This window comes from Asterias rubens, unplaced genomic scaffold (genome assembly GCF_902459465.1).
Source record: "Asterias rubens unplaced genomic scaffold, eAstRub1.3, whole genome shotgun sequence".
Taxonomy (NCBI): Eukaryota; Metazoa; Echinodermata; class Asteroidea; order Forcipulatida; family Asteriidae; genus Asterias; species Asterias rubens.
This window is the reverse complement of record NW_022985809.1, coordinates 1-20,389: the sequence shown is the minus strand read 5'-3', so window position 1 is coordinate 20,389 and position 20,389 is coordinate 1. Positions and strand designations below refer to the sequence as shown.

Sequence of the window (20,389 nt, the reverse complement as noted above, 5' to 3'; positions counted from 1 at the left end):
AAAACCAAACACTGCCCTATGGCCAGGGATCACATCCAAGTAACGATAAACCTGGGAAGAGGCAGTGCCTGGATACACCATAAGGGGGTACTTTAACTGAGGTGTGATCCCTAAAGGGCAGTTTTGTTTTTCAACATTTTTTCTTATTTTTTTTCTTTACTTTATTTTTTTGGGGGGAGCCCTAAAGCCACATAGTCCCTTCCCCCTAGATCCGCCAAAGGAATGCGAGATACTTGTTTTAATATCATTTTGCAAGACAATACTCACCAGTTGTACATCAATAAAGGCTTTCATTGTTTCCTTTGGCCCAAATCTGCCACCAGTTTTCTTTTTGTCGCAGCCATCAAATATCATTGGAATGACAAAGAATGACAGGTTGATCTTCTCATCTGTTAAAAAGAGAGTATGGAAATTTGAGCAAGTTATATCAACACTAGGATAATGGTCCAAAACAGTAATCATCAACCGCCTTAACTTTGCCATATTAGGATCAACTTCAATAGACCTTTATCATTGTGAGGCCATCTTGTATTTCTCCCATTGAAGTCATGTAACCAAACCGAGGCTGAAAGGACAAATAGTTTGGTTCCTTTTTATATGTAAATAAATATGGGCAATCATTACTTTTATTGGATACTATGGCGCATGGCCAAAATGAATTCAGCATGATAAAGGCCTACATTCTGTGTGTCTTACCCAAGTTATCACCGTAATGAAGGAAATCATATTTACGTAAGGGAATTACGTCAATGCAGCATTTAATTGGAAATCCTCAGCCACTTCAAATTAATCTGGAGGATGGTTGTCTTGAGAACACTCAAAATTATATTCTGAAAATTTACCAACTCTTCCAATGAATTAAGCAATGATCGGACAACCCGACATTCTCAAAATGTGAAAAATACCTTCTGTCAGTTTCTTTACATCAGTACTGGCATCAAGACCTAACACATCCTTCCAAAGAGGAAACATCTGTGTGGCATAATCTATCAGTGAGTCCGACAAGCCGCCCCATTTGTCAGTCAGTCTGTCAGCAACTTTTGGGTACATCAGCTGGAAGTCTTGCTCAATCTTAAGTAAAAGTGATTAAATGAAACATTCTTGTTGGTTGTGGAGCACTACATTGACTTCCCCAAAGCTAAATTACATGCTGACCAATATTGCAAAACTCTTCAGAAACAAAGAAAATCAAAGTCAGCATTAGCTAGGACTGACTGTGGTTTTAAGGGTATGTAAAGCATTATGAGTACACAAAAGAGTTATGAAAATGATGTATAAAACTTAACTAGTGCGAAGCAAAGACAATTAGAATTAACCAGGACTTCTGAGTGATAGCTACAGCACTACCAGGATGGTTTCAAGACTGTTATGGTAGCCTCCTAAATAATCATTAACCAAGTTTCTCACACCCCATAAATGTAATGCAGACAATATTATTCTCACTGCTTTGACAAATAAAGAGCTCGAGAAAAGAAGAATATTGACTACCACAGTTTGAAATGATTTGACTTTGTAGTAACCTACCATCCCAATACCAAGCAGCCTGGGGAACTCCTCCAAGATTTCTGCAACAGTTCTTCCCTATCTTTCACCCATTCTGCCCTGTGCTTTGATGTCAATGACATGTACTCTTTGACTTTGGTAGTAGGTGCACAGTTGTCCTTTAGCCACTGAACCTTTGCAAGTACATCTTCGGCTGTCTCTTGCTTCTCATCGGGTTCATCAGGAGTTGCTGCACTTGCATTAACTGTTAAAAAGTACAAACACATCAATATTATTATAACCTCCAGATAAATTATATTAAATAATATCCATTCAGTCCCTTTGTTATAGCGATTCATTAAATTTTGTCCTTGCTTCCATGTCCTGAACCAAGTTGGTTGGGTACTCCTGAGGCAACTCGTGAAGTTGAAAACTATGAGCACACTCTATTTATATGACATGACAATGATACTTGTGCATCAGAAATACCACTTTCCTTTTTTTGTCCAGCCCCTAAAACACAAACTTCCTTGAGTGCTGTTGTTACACATTCCAAGCAAGCAATGCAAACAAGACCTGTGATAAAGAATCCTTTAGTATCTGTGGTGTAACACGGGCATGGGGCCTTCTAATTAATTTTGTTTTCTATTTATGTGGCATAGTTTTTGTTTGTTTATGGGGCATTGGGGATTTTGTTATTTTGTTATATTTTTTTATATTAGTTTTTGAGTTTTTGTTGTTGTCGTCGATGGGTTTTTTTGTTTTTTGTTTTTTTTTTGGGGGGGGGGGGTAATAGGTCAATTACCTTGATGCTTTCCAACTTCCTCCTTCCTTCCTTGATGCTCTCCAACTTCCTCCTTTCTTATCATATTTTTCCTCACATAACGCAAGTGTTCTTCAAGATAACCACCTGCAGGGCATCCTTTGGATCCTTTAGTGTAAAAGGCTTCCTTTAGTAAAACAATGACAAAGCATATGTAAATTACACAGACAGGTCTAATTGTTTTTCACATGCACTGACAATTGTGACCATCCACCAGGAATGGGCTAAAAAGTTGGGTTTTAGATTATTTGGCAAGTTAAGACTCCTGAAAATAAGTTTTAAAATTGTACATTGTGTGTTTGTGTTGCTTGGTGGACAGAAAATAAAACGTCACCGCTTGTGACTAAATCTTGTGTTTTCTATTGTTGGACATACCTCAATATTATTATACCTACTTTAAAGCCCATTTGTGGTGGACAGTCACAATTTGCCATACTTCATATGGAGTTGATTGTCTCATAACCTTCCAAGATGAAAGTATGTACACAAAATTTTAATAATTATTGAAATTTAATGTAGAATATATGAATATTCATAAGCTAAGTGAACCAAGTGTGCATACTATTTCCAATCTTCAGATAAAAGCTTTAATAGTCGTGGTGATGACTAGGGCCATTCAATTGTACAAGCCTCTCTGATTCGGATGGGTTGCCCTTCAATAAGGCAAACATTAATACTTACATATCCTGTGATTCCTTGAGGGTCTTTCAGGCTTGGGAATGCAGCAATCACACTCTCAGCCAGAGCACTCTTTTCAAATGCACCAGGGCTGTAACATCAAAGAAAATACTTGCTTAAAACACAGCCATTTCTATAATAATGAGCATAAAGTGTGACATGGGAGAGGATTTAACGGAATAGTACCAACAAAATGAAGTACTTAGTACACTGCCATATATTTTGGTCTGTGTTTTCAGGAATTGTATAGTAAGGACAAACATTTTGTCATCAATTTGTAGAAGGTATATGAATTAACAACAATTTCAGCAAGCACATTTCAACAAACAGGAACAAGCATGTTTATGACTTATTGGCTGGCCTTGCTCATGCAAGACTTATTTTACTGTCATGAACATGTAATTTCTTTTAAACCTCATTAGTTTTTAAGTTTTGACTGCCCCAAAAACACTCTGGGTTGAGAATTTTGATTAAGCAGCATTTGAAAACTTTATTTTGTTATTTCTGTCATCCCTTTCCAGGCCATTCTGTCATTCTTGGTTACGTAAATCTAACACTTTTCAAATGACACTGTAACTTTTCAAATAAATTTATATTCTTTTCTTTTTATTTTAAAACCTTTTTGGAGCACGTATCAATCATGAACATCATTCTTGTCATTTGAACATGTTTCTCTTTTTCACAAAATTGGTGTGAAGGTTCCCATATCCATGTTGTCATTAACAAAATCCAACTTTATATTCGAATGGCCTTATAGACATGTACTTACTTTTTTCCATGATGGGAAATCAAGTAGCTCACTAATATCCTGACTAGTTGATGCCTGACTTTTTTCGTCAAGAATCCAGATTGCTCGATGCTCCGAGTGACACTCTTTCCTTCTGGAGATTCACTAAGAATCTTCTTGGTATCCTGTTGAACAGTGATATATATGAAGATTGGATATAATTGCTATAGTCTTTTACAGATTGGTATGCAAGGTAAACCGTTGTACACACTGAAAAAGGTGAGGAGTCCTTCAAATTTATCTTAATTGCTTTCATACATATCATTTCAAAATTGTCCCTTTCCCAAGGCCCCTATTGTTTTCCCAATGGAATTCGGTCACCTTTTTAAAACTGAGAATGTCGGGGGGTTTACCCATACAAGTTGTGCATTGTCCTAAGGAAACTGTGTGTGGTAAAGATGGTAATATGTCTCTTTATACATTATGGGTAAGGAAGGGATACACAAAATATGCAAATATCAATGTTCAAGTCTACCATTGGTATACTTATAATTCCAACACAACGGCATAGATGTAGGGTGATTATTCAATAATTGGGAACCCTTTCTTGTCTTCACTTTTCTTGTGCGACTTCATGAAGCTCAATCATCTTTTAGCAAAGCTGCTGTAAAACTATTAAAAACAAAATCAGCAAACAACCATTGAGCTACACACAATGAAAAAACAGAAGCTCTATCTGCATAAAAATTAAAGATAATTAAGTTTAAAAACAAACGTCTTACTTACAAACAAAAGTCTCTTCTGTCTTTTCATGGGTGGGGGTGACATCTGTGACAATGGAAAAGAAGCCCAACTGTCCGAGTCTGACAAAGAGGCTGCACTGGAAACATCCCCTGTTACTGGTGTGCCTAACACAGGTGCAACTTCACTGAAGTCCGAACTGGAACTCAGCATTGACTGACAATCAAAAGAAGCCGTTTCCGGTCCAAAGTCAAGCATATCCCTTGGTAGCTGAATTGGTATTGCTGTTACCCGAGGTCCAAACTGTACAACAAAATACAAAAAGGGGCTAGATTAAATATATGATTACTTACTAAATTACCACTACTCCTTCTGCCAGATGAAATTGGAATTGTCTCAAAGAAAAGCATAGAAAAGCAAAGAATAACCATGCTTCTTACAGTAGTCTGTTTTATGTTTCCTAGTGAGGAAAAAAAGTAATAATAATGGTTCTGTATTAAACATACCAGTACAGTATCATCATACAAGGTTGAATGGTGTTATGATGTACCACGAAGAGTCGTCCTTACCACTGCACTTAGTTGCATGGAATGGTCTGCACACGAGAAGTTCTTTGGGCTGTTTGATGAAAACACTTTCAGACTCTTCCACAGCATAAGAGTGTCTATGCCTGTTGTAATACTTGGTATGCCATGACCGTAGGACAAAGTAGATACTGCTCTCAACTATTATGATGCTTTACTTGTGAGAATTGTGGCTCTTTGGCAGTCCAGTCAACCAGAATCATGCAGTTTGGTTTGTATGTGTATGTCTGAATGGAAACACTTCCTGACAAAATGACTTGAGCATCTTTTCCACACCCAAGGAAGGAACACACATTCACTTCATCCAGAGAAGAAACCAGAACAGAAATCTGATCCCTTACTTCTAATTCACTGTTCAATGGCTTCCTCAGTAAGAAAGTATAGCTTTGTTGCTGCTGATGCCTGATACTGACTGTCTTTGCAACATTCTTGTAATTGTTACAAGCTCTAGCCCACCTTTTAAAAGGTTTGTGCTTGCCCTCTTTGCGCATACTTGAGTACTGTTCCAGAGGTCCAAGAAGTTGTATTACCCGAGGGTAGTGGATTAAAAAATGCTGTTTCGGGATAAGGTGACGGTCTTGAAAGAGGCTCAGAAAGAGCCGATGATGGTCTGCAATCAAAGCTTTCAAAATGTATACGCCTGCATGGCTAATGCGTGGAGCTACTACGATTTTATATATGTCAAGCAGCAACAGGAACATCTCCCACACATCAGATTCCTCATCTACCAAGTCACCAATGATCAAGGGAAGATACAAAGCTAAGATTCTTGTCTGTGCAGCCTTCTGACCACTTGAACCTGATGGATTCCTGAGTGCTGAATCCTGAATTATACTTGGTTTACTTTTTTTATCCGCAAACCCATAGCCAAATGAAGAAATGCGATTGTTTACTTCTTCAAGAGTAAAACATCCTTCATCAATGAGCTCACCAAGAGTAAGTTTTATTTCAAGTGGGAAAATACCCTCAAGTAAGTCATGCATTACATCAGTTACATGATTGTCGGTGACATGGAAGCCAGTCAACTTATTCAGTTCAGAAGACCGTTTGATCCCTGTCTTTGAGACATTGTCCAACACAAGGTCCGCTTCAAAGCTGTTTTTGTCTCTTAAAAGTGACACATCTTCTACAAGTTGCTTTTTAGTGATCTCCTTTGGTGCCTTGCAAAACCGACAAGGATAGTTAGCACTGAAGCTACCTACAAAACCGAGTGTTTCATGAAGCCCTAAGTTGTCACCTATCACCTGAAAAACAACTGGTCTTACCAAGCCTGAATAGGATTGACAAGAAACTTCTATTCCCTGTCTTTCGATATCATTCAGGTCTTTCACAATCACTGATAGTATGCTGTCAATGCCATATTTGGCAACTTCAGATCTTTTTGCACACGCTGCCAATAAAATGTTACTAAGAGAAGCCTGGAACTGAGCAGGCAGACAAAGCAGACTAATATAAAAGCCAGTGAGTTTATTTATTCCTTTTTTAGAACCGAGGGGGTTCCCTGTTTCATAATCATCACAATACAATAGAATAGGGATGACAACATCGGCACTTGCAGAAAATTTACCCTTAAAGTAACTTCCATCGCGATAGGACTGTAACAACAAGCCATCCTCACAGGGTTGTTGATGAAGAATTGCAGCCATCACTCCTGGCTGCTCCAGATGTTTCCTGAGTGTTTTCTTCATGGGAACATATTGGAAGCTGTCATTTTTTACTTTCTGTTTTACTCCTCCAGTTGAGGTATCACTCTGTGATGTGAATGACTGACCCAGCACCCTTTCCTCTGGGCTGATGAAATATCCCTTATCTTTGAAGTATTTGTCCTGTTGGTACTGTGATCGAAGGCCTTCAAAGGTTTTTTTTACAACCTCACATTCTTGAAAAACTGTTTCAAATTTTGAGAGATTTGCCTCCTTGAACTGTGTTTGAACCTCTTCCACAATAGAGGAAAGCTTATGCTGTAGATGATTAGCAATGATCTCCACCAGCCCTTCAACTTCATATATGATCTGTTGCACATTGGAATATGGTATAGCAGTTGCTTTCATGTTCGCTACAAAATAAGAAACTGCTTCAGCAAGGGTATCTTTGCATGTTTGTCGATCTTCATCCAAACTTTCATTATCTTGCACGTCCATTCCTTCATATCCACCAGCGCCATGCTCATTTTCTGATTCTTCACCTTGGGTATGTTCTTGCATGTCTGCATGCTTTGCCAAGATATGACGTCGATATGACGATAAATGAGAAAATGATGCCAAACAGCCATCTTGTCTACATATGACAAATGTTGATGCACCAGAATGTAAACTATGGATGTATTTTAGGTGATTGAAAAGACCCTTAATTCCCCCATGGACTTCAGATAAGCACTTGTAGCACAACATAGTTTCTTCTTACAATACTAAAAAGGCAAACAACTCACTTGCTTTTTCCACTTTGCCAAGAACTTAACTCGCAACCCAACTTTTGGAATTAGCGGTGTAATGTCCTCTTCTCTTAACAGCTCCAAGGCTTCTATATCTATTGCATTATCTGTGTGAAAAATGAATAAAACATAACTGATACTAAATTTTCTACTCAGAATGTTTTACTAGTTACAAAAATGTAAATACATTAAGAAGAGTTTTCTCAAGTGCTGGGGTTATGAAAACAGCTGAATGTTTTTGTGTACTATAACATGTCCTAGTGATTTAATTTAATTGTTTTAATTTAGTATGAGGCACTTAAACTTAAAATTGAGCAAAATGATCATGACACACAACTGCTATACAGTGTTAGTAACTATAATAAAACAGTGCAGTCAATAGGCCTAAGGCCTAGTAAGTCCTAAATTGTAAAATGGTAAAAATTCTATCTCAAAAACACAAAGTCTCAACGACTATGTTGACGCGGCACCAGACTAACATTTTTCTAGGTAGGTGCTACAATTTTTAAGTCCCAAAAGACAGTCACTGCCCATGTTCAGAAAGCCCCAGTAAAAATAACGTAAAATATATGCTACATGTACAGTGCAAAACTGCAAGTACATGTACAAAAACTACAAGAATACCAGTGCCAATATATTATACCAGTGCCAACACATCTACTGCTAAGTAAAAATAGACACTACACATTAGAAAATGTAAAAACATGGACAGTTCTTTAAAAAGTTTAACTTAAAGTTGCATAAAATAGATGCCATGCAATGTTTTTTGCCCAACCAGTAATACTTTTGCAGGAACCCTACTCAAAAGTTGGGCATGACTAAATTTGGCATGTTTAAAATAAAATTCAACTTAAATTTGCATAAATGACATGTCATGCAATGTTTTTTGCCCAACTAGTATTACTATTGCAGGAACCCTACTCAAAAGTTGGGCATGATGGGTGTTGACAATGCCCAACCTTTATTGGAAGAAATATCCCACTCAAACATTGGGTATTACGCATATTACAATAACCCAACTAATGAAAGAAACTAGGACTTTTGCCTAAAAGTTGAACGTTAGTAGCTCTAACATTGCTCAAAAGTTGGACAGCAAGGCTTAACTTACATGACATGAGTTATGGCAAGTTGTCTGCTGGAAATTGTAAAAAAAAAAATTAAAAGCAAAAAAGCAAAAACAAAAGGATGAAAACCGACAAAAAACCACACACACACATACAACTGAACCAAATATCTACCAAACAAACAAGCAAAAAAACGCCATACCATATTTTTAACAAACGCATACATTTTTTGTCGGTTTCATCCTTTGTGTTTTGCTTTTTTGCTTTTAATTTTTTTTTTACAATTTCCAGCAGACAACTTGCCATAACTCATGTCATGTAAGTTAAGCCTTGCTGTCCAACTTTTGAGCAATGTTAGAGCTACTAACGTTCAACTTTTAGGCAAAAGTCCTAGTTTCTTTCATTAGTTGGGTTATTGTAATATGCGTAATACCCAATGTTTGAGTGGGATATTTCTTCCAATAAAGGTTGGGCATTGTCAAACCCATCATGCCCAACTTTTGAGTAGGGTTCCTGCAATAGTAATATAGTTGGGCAAAAAACATTGCATGACATGTCTTTATGCAAATTTAAGTGAATTTATTTTAAACATGCCAAATTTAGTCATGCCCAACTTTTGAGTAGGGTTCCTGCAAAAGTATTACTGGTTGGGCAAAAAAACATTGCATGGCATCTATTTTATGCAACTTTAAGTTAAACTTTTTAAAGAACTGTCCATGTTTTTACATTTTCTAATGTGTAGTGTCTATTTTACTTAGCAGTAGATGTGTTGGCACTGGTATAATATATTGGCACTGGTATTCTTGTAGTTTTGTACATGTACTTGCAGTTTTGCACTGTACATGTAGCATATATTTTACGTTATTTTTACTGGGGCTTTCTGAACATGGGCAGTGACTGTCTTTTGGGACTTAAAATTGTAGCACCTACCTAGAAAAATGTTAGTCTGGTGCCGCGTCAACATAGTCGTTGAGACTTTGTGTTTTTGAGATAGAATTTTTACCATTTACAATTTAGGACTTACTAGGCCTTAGGCCTATTGACTGCACTGTTTTATTATAGTTACTAACACTGTATAGCAGTTGTGTGTCATGATCATTTTGCTCAATTTTAAGTTTAAGTGCCTCATACTAAATTAAAACAATTAAATTAAATCACTAGGACATGTTATAGTACACAAAAACATTCAGCTGTTTTCATAACCCCAGCACTTGAGAAAACTCTTCTTAATGTATTTACATTTTTGTAACTAGTAAAACATTCTGAGTAGAAAATTTAGTATCAGTTATGTTTTATTCATTTTTCACACAGATAATGCAATAGATATAGAAGCCTTGGAGCTGTTAAGAGAAGAGGACATTACACCGCTAATTCCAAAAGTTGGGTTGCGAGTTAAGTTCTTGGCAAAGTGGAAAAAGCAAGTGAGTTGTTTGCCTTTTTAGTATTGTAAGAAGAAACTATGTTGTGCTACAAGTGCTTATCTGAAGTCCATGGGGGAATTAAGGGTCTTTTCAATCACCTAAAATACATCCATAGTTTACATTCTGGTGCATCAACATTTGTCATATGTAGACAAGATGGCTGTTTGGCATTTTCTCATTATCGTTATCGACGTCATATTGGCAAAGCATGCAGACATGCAAGAACATACCCAAGGTGAAGAATCAGAAAATGAGCATGGCGTGGTGGATATGAAGGAATGGACGTGCAAGATAATGAAAGTTTGGATGAAGATCGACAAACATGCAAAGATACCCTTGCTGAAGCAGTTTCTTATTTTGTAGCGAACATGAAAGCAACTGCTATACCATATCCAATGTGCAACAGATCATATATGAAGTTGAAGGGCTGGTGGAGATCATTGCTAATCATCTACAGCATAAGCTTTCCTCTATTGTGGAAGAGGTTCAAACACAGTTCAAGGAGGCAAATCTCTCAAAATTTGAAACAGTTTTTCAAGAATGTGAGGTTGTAAAAAAAACCTTTGAAGGCCTTCGATCACAGTACCAACAGGACAAATACTTCAAAGATAAGGGATATTTCATCAGCCCAGAGGAAAGGGTGCTGGGTCAGTCATTCACATCACAGAGTGATACCTCAACTGGAGGAGTAAAACAGAAAGTAAAAAATGACAGCTTCCAATATGTTCCCATGAAGAAAACACTCAGGAAACATCTGGAGCAGCCAGGAGTGATGGCTGCAATTCTTCATCAAAACCCTGTGAGGATGGCTTGTGTTACAGTCCTATCGCGATGGAAGTTACTTTAAGGGTAAATTTTCTGCAAGTGCCGATGTTGTCATCCCTATTCTATTGTATTGTGATGATTATGAAACAGGGAACCCCCTCGGTTCTAAAAAAGGAATAAATAACTCACTGGCTTTATATTAGTCTGCTTTGTCTGCCTGCTCAGTTCCAGGCTTCTCTTAGTAACATTTTATTGGCAGCGTGTGCAAAAAGATCTGAAGTTGCCAAATATGGCATTGACAGCATACTATCAGTGATTGTGAAAGACCTGAATGATATCGAAAGACAGGGAATAGAAGTTTCTTGTCAATCCTATTCAGGCTTGGTAAGACCAGTTGTTTTTCAGGTGATAGGTGACAACTTAGGGCTTCATGAAACACTCGGTTTTGTAGGTAGCTTCAGTGCTAACTATCCTTGTCGGTTTTGCAAGGCACCAAAGGAGATCACTAAAAAGCAACTTGTAGAAGATGTGTCACTTTTAAGAGACAAAAACAGCTTTGAAGCGGACCTTGTGTTGGACAATGTCTCAAAGACAGGGATCAAACGGTCTTCTGAACTGAATAAGTTGACTGGCTTCCATGTCACCGACAATCATGTAACATGATGTAATGCATGACTTACTTGAGGGTATTTTCCCACTTGAAATAAAACTTACTCTTGGTGAGCTCATTGGAAGGATGTTTTACTCTTGAAGAAGTAAACAATCGCATTTCTTCATTTGGCTATGGGTTTGCGGATAAAAAAAGTAAACCAAGTATAATTCAGGATTCAGCACTCAGGAATCCATCAGGTTCAAGTGGTCAGAAGGCTGCACAGACAAGAATCTTAGCTTTGTATCTTCCCTTGATCATTGGTGACTTGGTAGATGAGGAATCTGATGTGTGGGAGATGTTCCTGTTGCTGCTTGACATATATAAAATCGTAGTAGCTCCACGCATTAGCCATGCAGGCGTATACATTTTGAAAGCTTTGATTGCAGACCATCATCGGCTCTTTCTGAGCCTCTTTCAAGACCGTCACCTTATCCCGAAACAGCATTTTTTAATCCACTACCCTCGGGTAATACAACTTCTTGGACCTCTGGAACAGTACTCAAGTATGCGCAAAGAGGGCAAGCACAAACCTTTTAAAAGGTGGGCTAGAGCTTGTAACAATTACAAGAATGTTGCAAAGACAGTCAGTATCAGGCATCAGCAGCAACAAAGCTATACTTTCTTACTGAGGAAGCCATTGAACAGTGAATTAGAAGTAAGGGATCAGATTTCTGTTCTGGTTTCTTCTCTGGATGAAGTGAATGATGTGTGTTCCTTCCTTGGGTGTGGAAAAGATGCTCAAGTCATTTTGTCAGGAAGTGTTTCCATTCAGACATACATACAAACCAAACTGCATGATTCTGGTTGACTGGACTGCCAAAGAGCCACAATTCTCACAAGTAAAGCATATCATAATAGTTGAGAGCAGTATCTACTTTGTCCTACGGTCATGGCATACCAAGTATTACAACAGGCATAGACACTCTTATGCTGTGGAAGAGTCTGAAAGTGTTTTCATCAAACAGCCCAAAGAACTTCTCGTGTGCAGACCATTCCATGCAACTAAGTGCAGTGGTAAGGACGACTCTTCGTGGTACATCATAACACCATTCAACCTTGTATGATGATACTGTACTGGTATGTTTAATACAGAACCATTATTATTACTTTTTTTCCTCACTAGGAAACATAAAACAGACTACTGTAAGAAGCATGGTTATTTTTGCTTTTCTATGCTTTTCTTTGAGACAATTCCAATTTCATCTGGCAGAAGGAGTAGTGGTAATTTAGTAAGTAATCTATATTTAATCTAGCCCCTTTTTGTTTGTTGTACAGTTTGGACCTCGGGTAACAGCAATACCAATTCAGCTACCAAGGGATATGCTTGACTTTGGACCGGAAACGGCTTCTTTGATTGTCAGTCAATGCTGAGTTCCAGTTCGGACTTCAGTGAAGTTGCACCTGTGTTAGGCACACCAGTAACAGGGGATGTTTCCAGTGCAGCCTCTTTGTCAGACTCGGACAGTTGGGCTTTTTCCATTGTCACAGATGTCACCCCCACCCATGAAAAGACAGAAGAGACTTTTGTTTGTAAGTAAGACGTTTGTTTTAAACTTAATTATCTTTAATTTTTATGCAGATAGAGCTTCTGTTTTTCATTGTGTGTAGCTCAATGGTTGTTTGCTGATTTTGTTTTAATAGTTTTACAGCAGCTTTGCTAAAAGATGATTGAGCTTCATGAAGTCGCACAAGAAAAGTGAAGACAAGAAAGGGTTCCCAATTATTGAATAATCACCCTACATCTATGCCGTTGTGTGGAATTATAAGTATACCAATGGTAGACTTGAACATTGATATTTGCATATTTTGTGTATCCCTTCCTTACCCATAATGTATAAAGAGACATATTACCATCTTTACCACACACAGTTTCCTTAGGACAATGCACAACTTGTATGGGTAAACCCCCCGACATTCTCAGTTTTAAAAAGGTGACCGAATTCCATTGGGAAAACATAGGGGCCTTGGGAAAGGGACAATTTTGAAATGATATGTATGAAAGCAATTAAGATAAATTTGAAGGACTCCTCACCTTTTTCAGTGTGTACAACGGTTTACCTTGCATACCAATCTGTAAAAGACTATAGCAATTATATCCAATCTTCATATATATCACTGTTCAACAGGATACCAAGAAGATTCTTAGTGAATCTCCAGAAGGAAAGAGTGTCACTCGGAGCATCGAGCAATCTGGATTCTTGACGAAAAAAGTCAGGCATCAACTAGTCAGGATATTAGTGAGCTACTTGATTTCCCATCATGGAAAAAAGTAAGTACATGTCTATAAGGCCATTCGAATATAAAGTTGGATTTTGTTAATGACAACATGGATATGGGAACCTTCACACCAATTTTGTGAAAAAGAGAAACATGTTCAAATGACAAGAATGATGTTCATGATTGATACGTGCTCCAAAAAGGTTTTAAAATAAAAAGAAAAGAATATAAATTTATTTGAAAAGTTACAGTGTCATTTGAAAAGTGTTAGATTTACGTAACCAAGAATGACAGAATGGCCTGGAAAGGGATGACAGAAATAACAAAATAAAGTTTTCAAATGCTGCTTAATCAAAATTCTCAACCCAGAGTGTTTTTGGGGCAGTCAAAACTTAAAAACTAATGAGGTTTAAAAGAAATTACATGTTCATGACAGTAAAATAAGTCTTGCATGAGCAAGGCCAGCCAATAAGTCATAAACATGCTTGTTCCTGTTTGTTGAAATGTGCTTGCTGAAATTGTTGTTAATTCATATACCTTCTACAAATTGATGACAAAATGTTTGTCCTTACTATACAATTCCTGAAAACACAGACCAAAATATATGCAGTGTACTAAGTACTTCATTTTGTTGGTACTATTTCCGTTAAATCCTCTCCCATGTCCACACTTATGCTCATTATTATAGAAATGGCTGTGTTTTAAAGCAAGTATTTCTTTGATGTTACAGCCCTGGTGCATTTGAAAAGAGTGCTCTGGCTGAGAGTGTGATTGCTTGCATTCCCAAGCCTGAAAGACCCTCAAGGAATCACAGGATATGTAAGTATTAATGTTGCCTTATTGAAGGGCAAGCCCATCCGAATCAGAGAGGCTTGTACAATTGAATGGCCCTAGTCATCACCACGACCTATTAAAGCTTTTATCTGAAGATTGGAAATAGTATGCACACTTGGTTCACTTAGCTTATGAATATTCATATATTCTACATTAATTTCAATAATTATTAAAATTTTGTGTACATACTTTCATCTTGGAAGGTTATGAGACAATCAACTCCATATGAAGTATGGCAAATTGTGACTGTCCACCACAAATGGGCTTTAAAGTAGGTATAATAATATTGAGGTATGTCCAACAATAGAAAACACAAGATTTAGTCACAAGCGGTGACGTTTATTTTCTGTCCACCAAGCAACACAAACACACAATGTACAATTTTAAAACTTATTTTCAGGAGTCTTAACTTGCCAAATAATCTAAAACCCAACTTTTAGCCCATTCCTGGTGGATGGTCACAATTGTCAGTGCATGTGAAAAACAATTAGACCTGTCTGTGTAATTTACATATGCTTTGTCATTGTTTTACTAAAGGAAGCCTTTTACACTAAAGGATCCAAAGGATGCCCTGCAGGTGGTTATCTTGAAGAACACTTGCGTTATGTGAGGAAAAATATGATAAGAAAGGAGGAAGTTGGAGAGCATCAAGGAAGGAAGGAGGAAGTGGAAAGCATAAAGGTAATTGACCTATTACCCCCCCCCCCCCAAAAAAAAAAAACAAAAACAAAAAAACCCATCGACGACAACAACAAAAACTCAAAAACTAATATAAAAAAAATATAACAAAATAACAAAATCCCCAATGCCCCATAAACAAACAAAAACTATGCCACATAAATAGAAAACAAAATTAATTAGAAGGCCCCATGCCCGTGTTACACCACAGATACTAAAGGATTCTTTATCACAGGTCTTGTTTGCATTGCTTGCTTGGAATGTGTAACAACAGCACTCAAGGAAGTTTGTGTTTTAGGGGCTGGACAAAAAAAGGAAAGTGGTATTTCTGATGCACAAGTATCATTGTCATGTCATATAAATAGAGTGTGCTCATAGTTTTCAACTTCACGAGTTGCCTCAGGAGTACCCAACCAACTTGGTTCAGGACATGGAAGCAAGGACAAAATTTAATGAATCGCTATAACAAAGGGACTGAATGGATATTATTTAATATAATTTATCTGGAGGTTATAATAATATTGATGTGTTTGTACTTTTTAACAGTTAATGCAAGTGCAGCAACTCCTGATGAACCCGATGAGAAGCAAGAGACAGCCGAAGATGTACTTGCAAAGGTTCAGTGGCTAAAGGACAACTGTGCACCTACTACCAAAGTCAAAGAGTACATGTCATTGACATCAAAGCACAGGGCAGAATGGGTGAAAGATAGGGAGAGAACTGTTGCAGAAATCTTGGAGGAGTTCCCCAGGCTGCTTGGTATTGGGATGGTAGGTTACTACAAAGTCAAATCATTTCAAACTGTGGTAGTCAATATTCTTCTTTTCTCGAGCTCTTTATTTGTCAAAGCAGTGAGAATAATATTGTCTGCATTACATTTATGGGGTGTGAGAAACTTGGTTAATGATTATTTAGGAGGCTACCATAACAGTCTTGAAACCATCCTGGTAGTGCTGTAGCTATCACTCAGAAGTCCTGGTTAATTCTAATTGTCTTTGCTTCGCACTAGTTAAGTTTTATACATCATTTTCATAACTCTTTTGTGTACTCATAATGCTTTACATACCCTTAAAACCAGTCAGTCCTAGCTAATGCTGACTTTGATTTTCTTTGTTTCTGAAGAGTTTTGCAATATTGGTCAGCATGTAATTTAGCTTTGGGGAAGTCAATGTAGTGCTCCACAACCAACAAGAATGTTTCATTTAATCACTTTTACTTAAGATTGAGCAAGACTTCCAGCTGATGTACCCAAAAGTTGCTGACAGACTGACTGACAAATGGGGCGGCTTGTCGGACTCACTGATAGATTATGCCACACAGATGTTTCCTCTTTGGAAGGATGTGTTAGGTCTTGATGCCAGTACTGATGTAAAGAAACTGACAGAAGGTATTTTTCACATTTTGAGAATGTCGGGTTGTCCGATCATTGCTTAATTCATTGGAAGAGTTGGTAAATTTTCAGAATATAATTTTGAGTGTTCTCAAGACAACCATCCTCCAGATTAATTTGAAGTGGCTGAGGATTTCCAATTAAATGCTGCATTGACGTAATTCCCTTACGTAAATATGATTTCCTTCATTACGGTGATAACTTGGGTAAGACACACAGAATGTAGGCCTTTATCATGCTGAATTCATTTTGGCCATGCGCCATAGTATCCAATAAAAGTAATGATTGCCCATATTTATTTACATATAAAAAGGAACCAAACTATTTGTCCTTTCAGCCTCGGTTTGGTTACATGACTTCAATGGGAGAAATACAAGATGGCCTCACAATGATAAAGGTCTATTGAAGTTGATCCTAATATGGCAAAGTTAAGGCGGTTGATGATTACTGTTTTGGACCATTATCCTAGTGTTGATATAACTTGCTCAAATTTCCATACTCTCTTTTTAACAGATGAGAAGATCAACCTGTCATTCTTTGTCATTCCAATGATATTTGATGGCTGCGACAAAAAGAAAACTGGTGGCAGATTTGGGCCAAAGGAAACAATGAAAGCCTTTATTGATGTACAACTGGTGAGTATTGTCTTGCAAAATGATATTAAAACAAGTATCTCGCATTCCTTTGGCGGATCTAGGGGGAAGGGACTATGTGGCTTTAGGGCTCCCCCCAAAAAAATAAAGTAAAGAAAAAAAAATAAGAAAAAATGTTGAAAAACAAAACTGCCCTTTAGGGATCACACCTCAGTTAAAGTACCCCCTTATGGTGTATCCAGGCACTGCCTCTTCCCAGGTTTATCGTTACTTGGATGTGATCCCTGGCCATAGGGCAGTGTTTGGTTTTATGAATTATTACTGCCATCCAAAAAGAAAGGTTGCTGACAATAAATAGGGAGACCGTAAGCATAGGTCAGTTCCAGTGTCATAGGGAAATCTGTTCCATAGTAGCTTGACCCCCTCCACAATTCTTTTTTTTTGGAGGGGGGGGGGAACAGTTTATTCGAGGGTTCAATTTAGCTGTCCCCACCAGCATACCAACCCATAGGTGGCAGATTCAAGTCCTGCTCCAGTAAATTTGTCTATATTTGCTAAAAATTGATATTTTCTTATTACTTTGACTTTTCGCAGGATATTGTGCACATGCCAACGTACTTAGAAAAAATTGACGCGACAAAACATCCTCAGCCATTCCTGCTCGTCCTGTACAGTGAATCAGTGCTAAAACCTTCCAGTGTATTTGTGATTATTGAGAAAGAACACAATTCCGCAACCATCCCTACTGAAGGCCATAGATGTCTGCTATAAGGCTCACTTCATACTCGACTGTAAATACCAGCAACTTTGCACAAGTGTGTGGAAATTCTTTGAGAGGTATATTTTCAACCAGCCTGGAATTCCAACAAACAAAGACAGTCCAACTCTAAGAGCCCTGAGGGCATTTTTGGCTTTCCGAAATTTTCCATGAAAGCTTCCCAGATTGACCATGGGCTGTTTGACATTTTGTTGTTTACCTATTCATTCATTCCTTGTTACAGTGCAGACTCATTAATGGTCATGACATTTGCCTTGTTTAGAATCGTATGACTGTCAAGAAATTAGATAGTAAGACTATGGGGGGAAAACATGGTTGTTCTTTGACAGGTTACTTAATCTTTCAAACCTCTATTTGCTTTCAAACTTAAAAGAAACAAACAATACTACAAAAATCATGACAGTTAAAACTAGTTGAATGCAATTGAAAGATGTATTAATTTATTTTTGTTTCTCTTACTGGAAACAAACTCTTATAGTGTTATGTATAAAGTATCTCAATCATACATTTTTGTAAAACAAGGGCAGACTTTGCAGAATTGTGTGGAAGATCTTTGAGAGGTGTATTTTCAACCAACCTGGACTTCCAACAAACAAAGACAGTCCAACTCTAGTACAGGCCTGAGAGCCTTTTTGACTTTCCGAAATCTTCCATGAAATTTTCCCATCTCAATCATGTTTTGTTTAAAACAAAGGCAGAGCTTGGGGAATAAGGGGTTTGCCCTTTACCAACACTTTGAAATTAACCCGGCTGTAATAAAATACATGCCCCTAGATGGACCCCCTTCTGAAAACTCCTGAATCCGCCTATGTTAAGGGGTGATAATTCAAACTGTTTATATTTTATATTTAAAATAATAACAGACATCAACAACACCACTACCTCAAGATTTTAATTAAGAAGCAAGTGTAAAACATTGTTTTCAACTTAACAAAGTCTGACTATGTTGTACACCAAGTTGATAATATGATTATCGTTTTTTATGAAGAACAAACCCTGAATATTATGTTTACTACTCGTTGTATTCAACTCGTTTAATTTACACACTGTAGTGCTTGTTAGCAAACTTGTTTAAAGATAAGTTCTGTACTTTGATTAATTTATGTAGACTATTCCGAGTGTTGTCGGCAAAGTAACACAAATTGACACAACTCGACACTTAACATTCAGTTTATTTGCGTTTTTCCAAAGGTTCACGAAAGAAGTCTATTGGCGAGTTATTTTTGACATACGTTTTATTAGTGCACAGTTGTCTTTAAAAAAAAGGGCATTACAAGCAAGTTTCCCAAAGGTTTAATTTTGATAAACTAAAATTTGTTTGTTAACGAAAGTCTTTTGCAATTTTTAGGTTACTTTTAGTCAAGTTTATTTATTAAGCCAAATTGTTACTGTTCAGAAACAAAAAGAAAGGCAAGGCAAGCAAGCACCAGTTGTTTGAGATTTGTTTATATTTTTATTGGCATGTTATTTAATACAAGTTGTTGTGCCATTTTTGAGAAACAAACAAAAAGAAAGTAAAAACAAGCAAGTGTGTGTTTCAAAAGCTTTAACTTCGGTAATTATAAGATTATGTGTGTGAAAGACATTGCTGAAAGAGCAAGTTACATCATGTTCTAATTGTTTTTATAAAACAAATGTTTTTTTATAGAGCTATTTACAAATCATTTTTTCACGAATTTGTTTCGCAAATAATTTTTGATCCTTGAAAAGCCTCACATATATTTTACTGACTACTAAGTCTGTTTATCAAAAGAAGGTCCTACCTTTGAGGTTGCTTAAATTGTTGAAGCGTACTTTCAGTGCAGTTAAGAAAGTTCAATAAATAAAACATAAACAAAGGAATTGCATTAACTGTTTATTTTCTTTCCCAGCATGTGTGTAATTCATTTAAAATATTCCAACAACAATGGTTAAAATATTTACCAACATTTGGTGGGAAAAGTGACCAATTTATGTACAGAAATTTAAACGAACCCAATAATTGGATACAGCATTTACCAATACATGGTGGGAAAAGTGACCAATATGTGGTCAGAAATTTAAACAATCCCAATAATTGGATACAGCATTTACCAATACATGGTGGGAAAAGTGACCAATATGTGGACAGAAATTTAAACAATCCCAATAATTGGATACAGCATTTACCAATACATGGTGGGAAAAGTGACCAATATGTGGACAGAAATTTAAACAATCCCAATAATTGGATACAACATTTACCAACAATTGGTGAAAAAAATTACCAATTACCCCAAAAATATTCACTAACAGTTGGTTGAAAATTGCCCAGTATTTGAACAAATACTTTTAACCAATAAATGGTATACAAAGCATATCCAACAGCTGTGTAATTAGAATTAACCAACTATGTGTAGTTGGGTTTGCCCAATAATTTAGTAAATGGTTTAACCAACGGCTGTTGGGCAATAATTGCCCCAAAACTGGTGGGGCTGATATTTGAACCAACGTTGGGTAAAAAGTTGGGTAATTTTTACCCTTTTTTTTTTACAGTGTATCTAAGTTGTTAT

At 37.0% G+C, this 20,389-nt stretch overlaps 2 protein-coding genes and 1 pseudogene across 2 annotated transcripts; 1 reads left to right on the top strand and 2 right to left on the bottom strand.

The window, feature by feature from the left end:
- Window positions 1-267: 267 nt before the first annotated feature.
- LOC117306721 lies at window positions 268-4,809 on the bottom strand (the record flags this gene model as incomplete). Its single annotated transcript, XM_033791196.1, has 7 exons — window positions 4,497-4,809; window positions 3,753-3,895; window positions 2,987-3,074; window positions 2,288-2,432; window positions 1,536-1,747; window positions 906-1,071; window positions 268-389 (listed from the first exon to the last, which is right to left on the bottom strand). Coding segments are annotated over exons 1-7 (1,089 nt in total), but the record flags the coding sequence as incomplete, so codon positions are not given.
- Window positions 4,810-5,172: 363 nt separating this feature from the next.
- LOC117306719 lies at window positions 5,173-7,239 on the bottom strand. The gene has a single exon (XM_033791195.1). The coding sequence runs from the start codon at window positions 7,237-7,239 to the stop codon at window positions 5,173-5,175; it is 2,067 nt and encodes a 688-aa protein (XP_033647086.1).
- A 5,608-nt stretch (window positions 7,240-12,847) lies between these two features.
- On the top strand, window positions 12,848-19,905 carry LOC117306718 (annotated as a pseudogene).
- The last annotated feature ends 484 nt before the right edge of the window (window positions 19,906-20,389 follow it).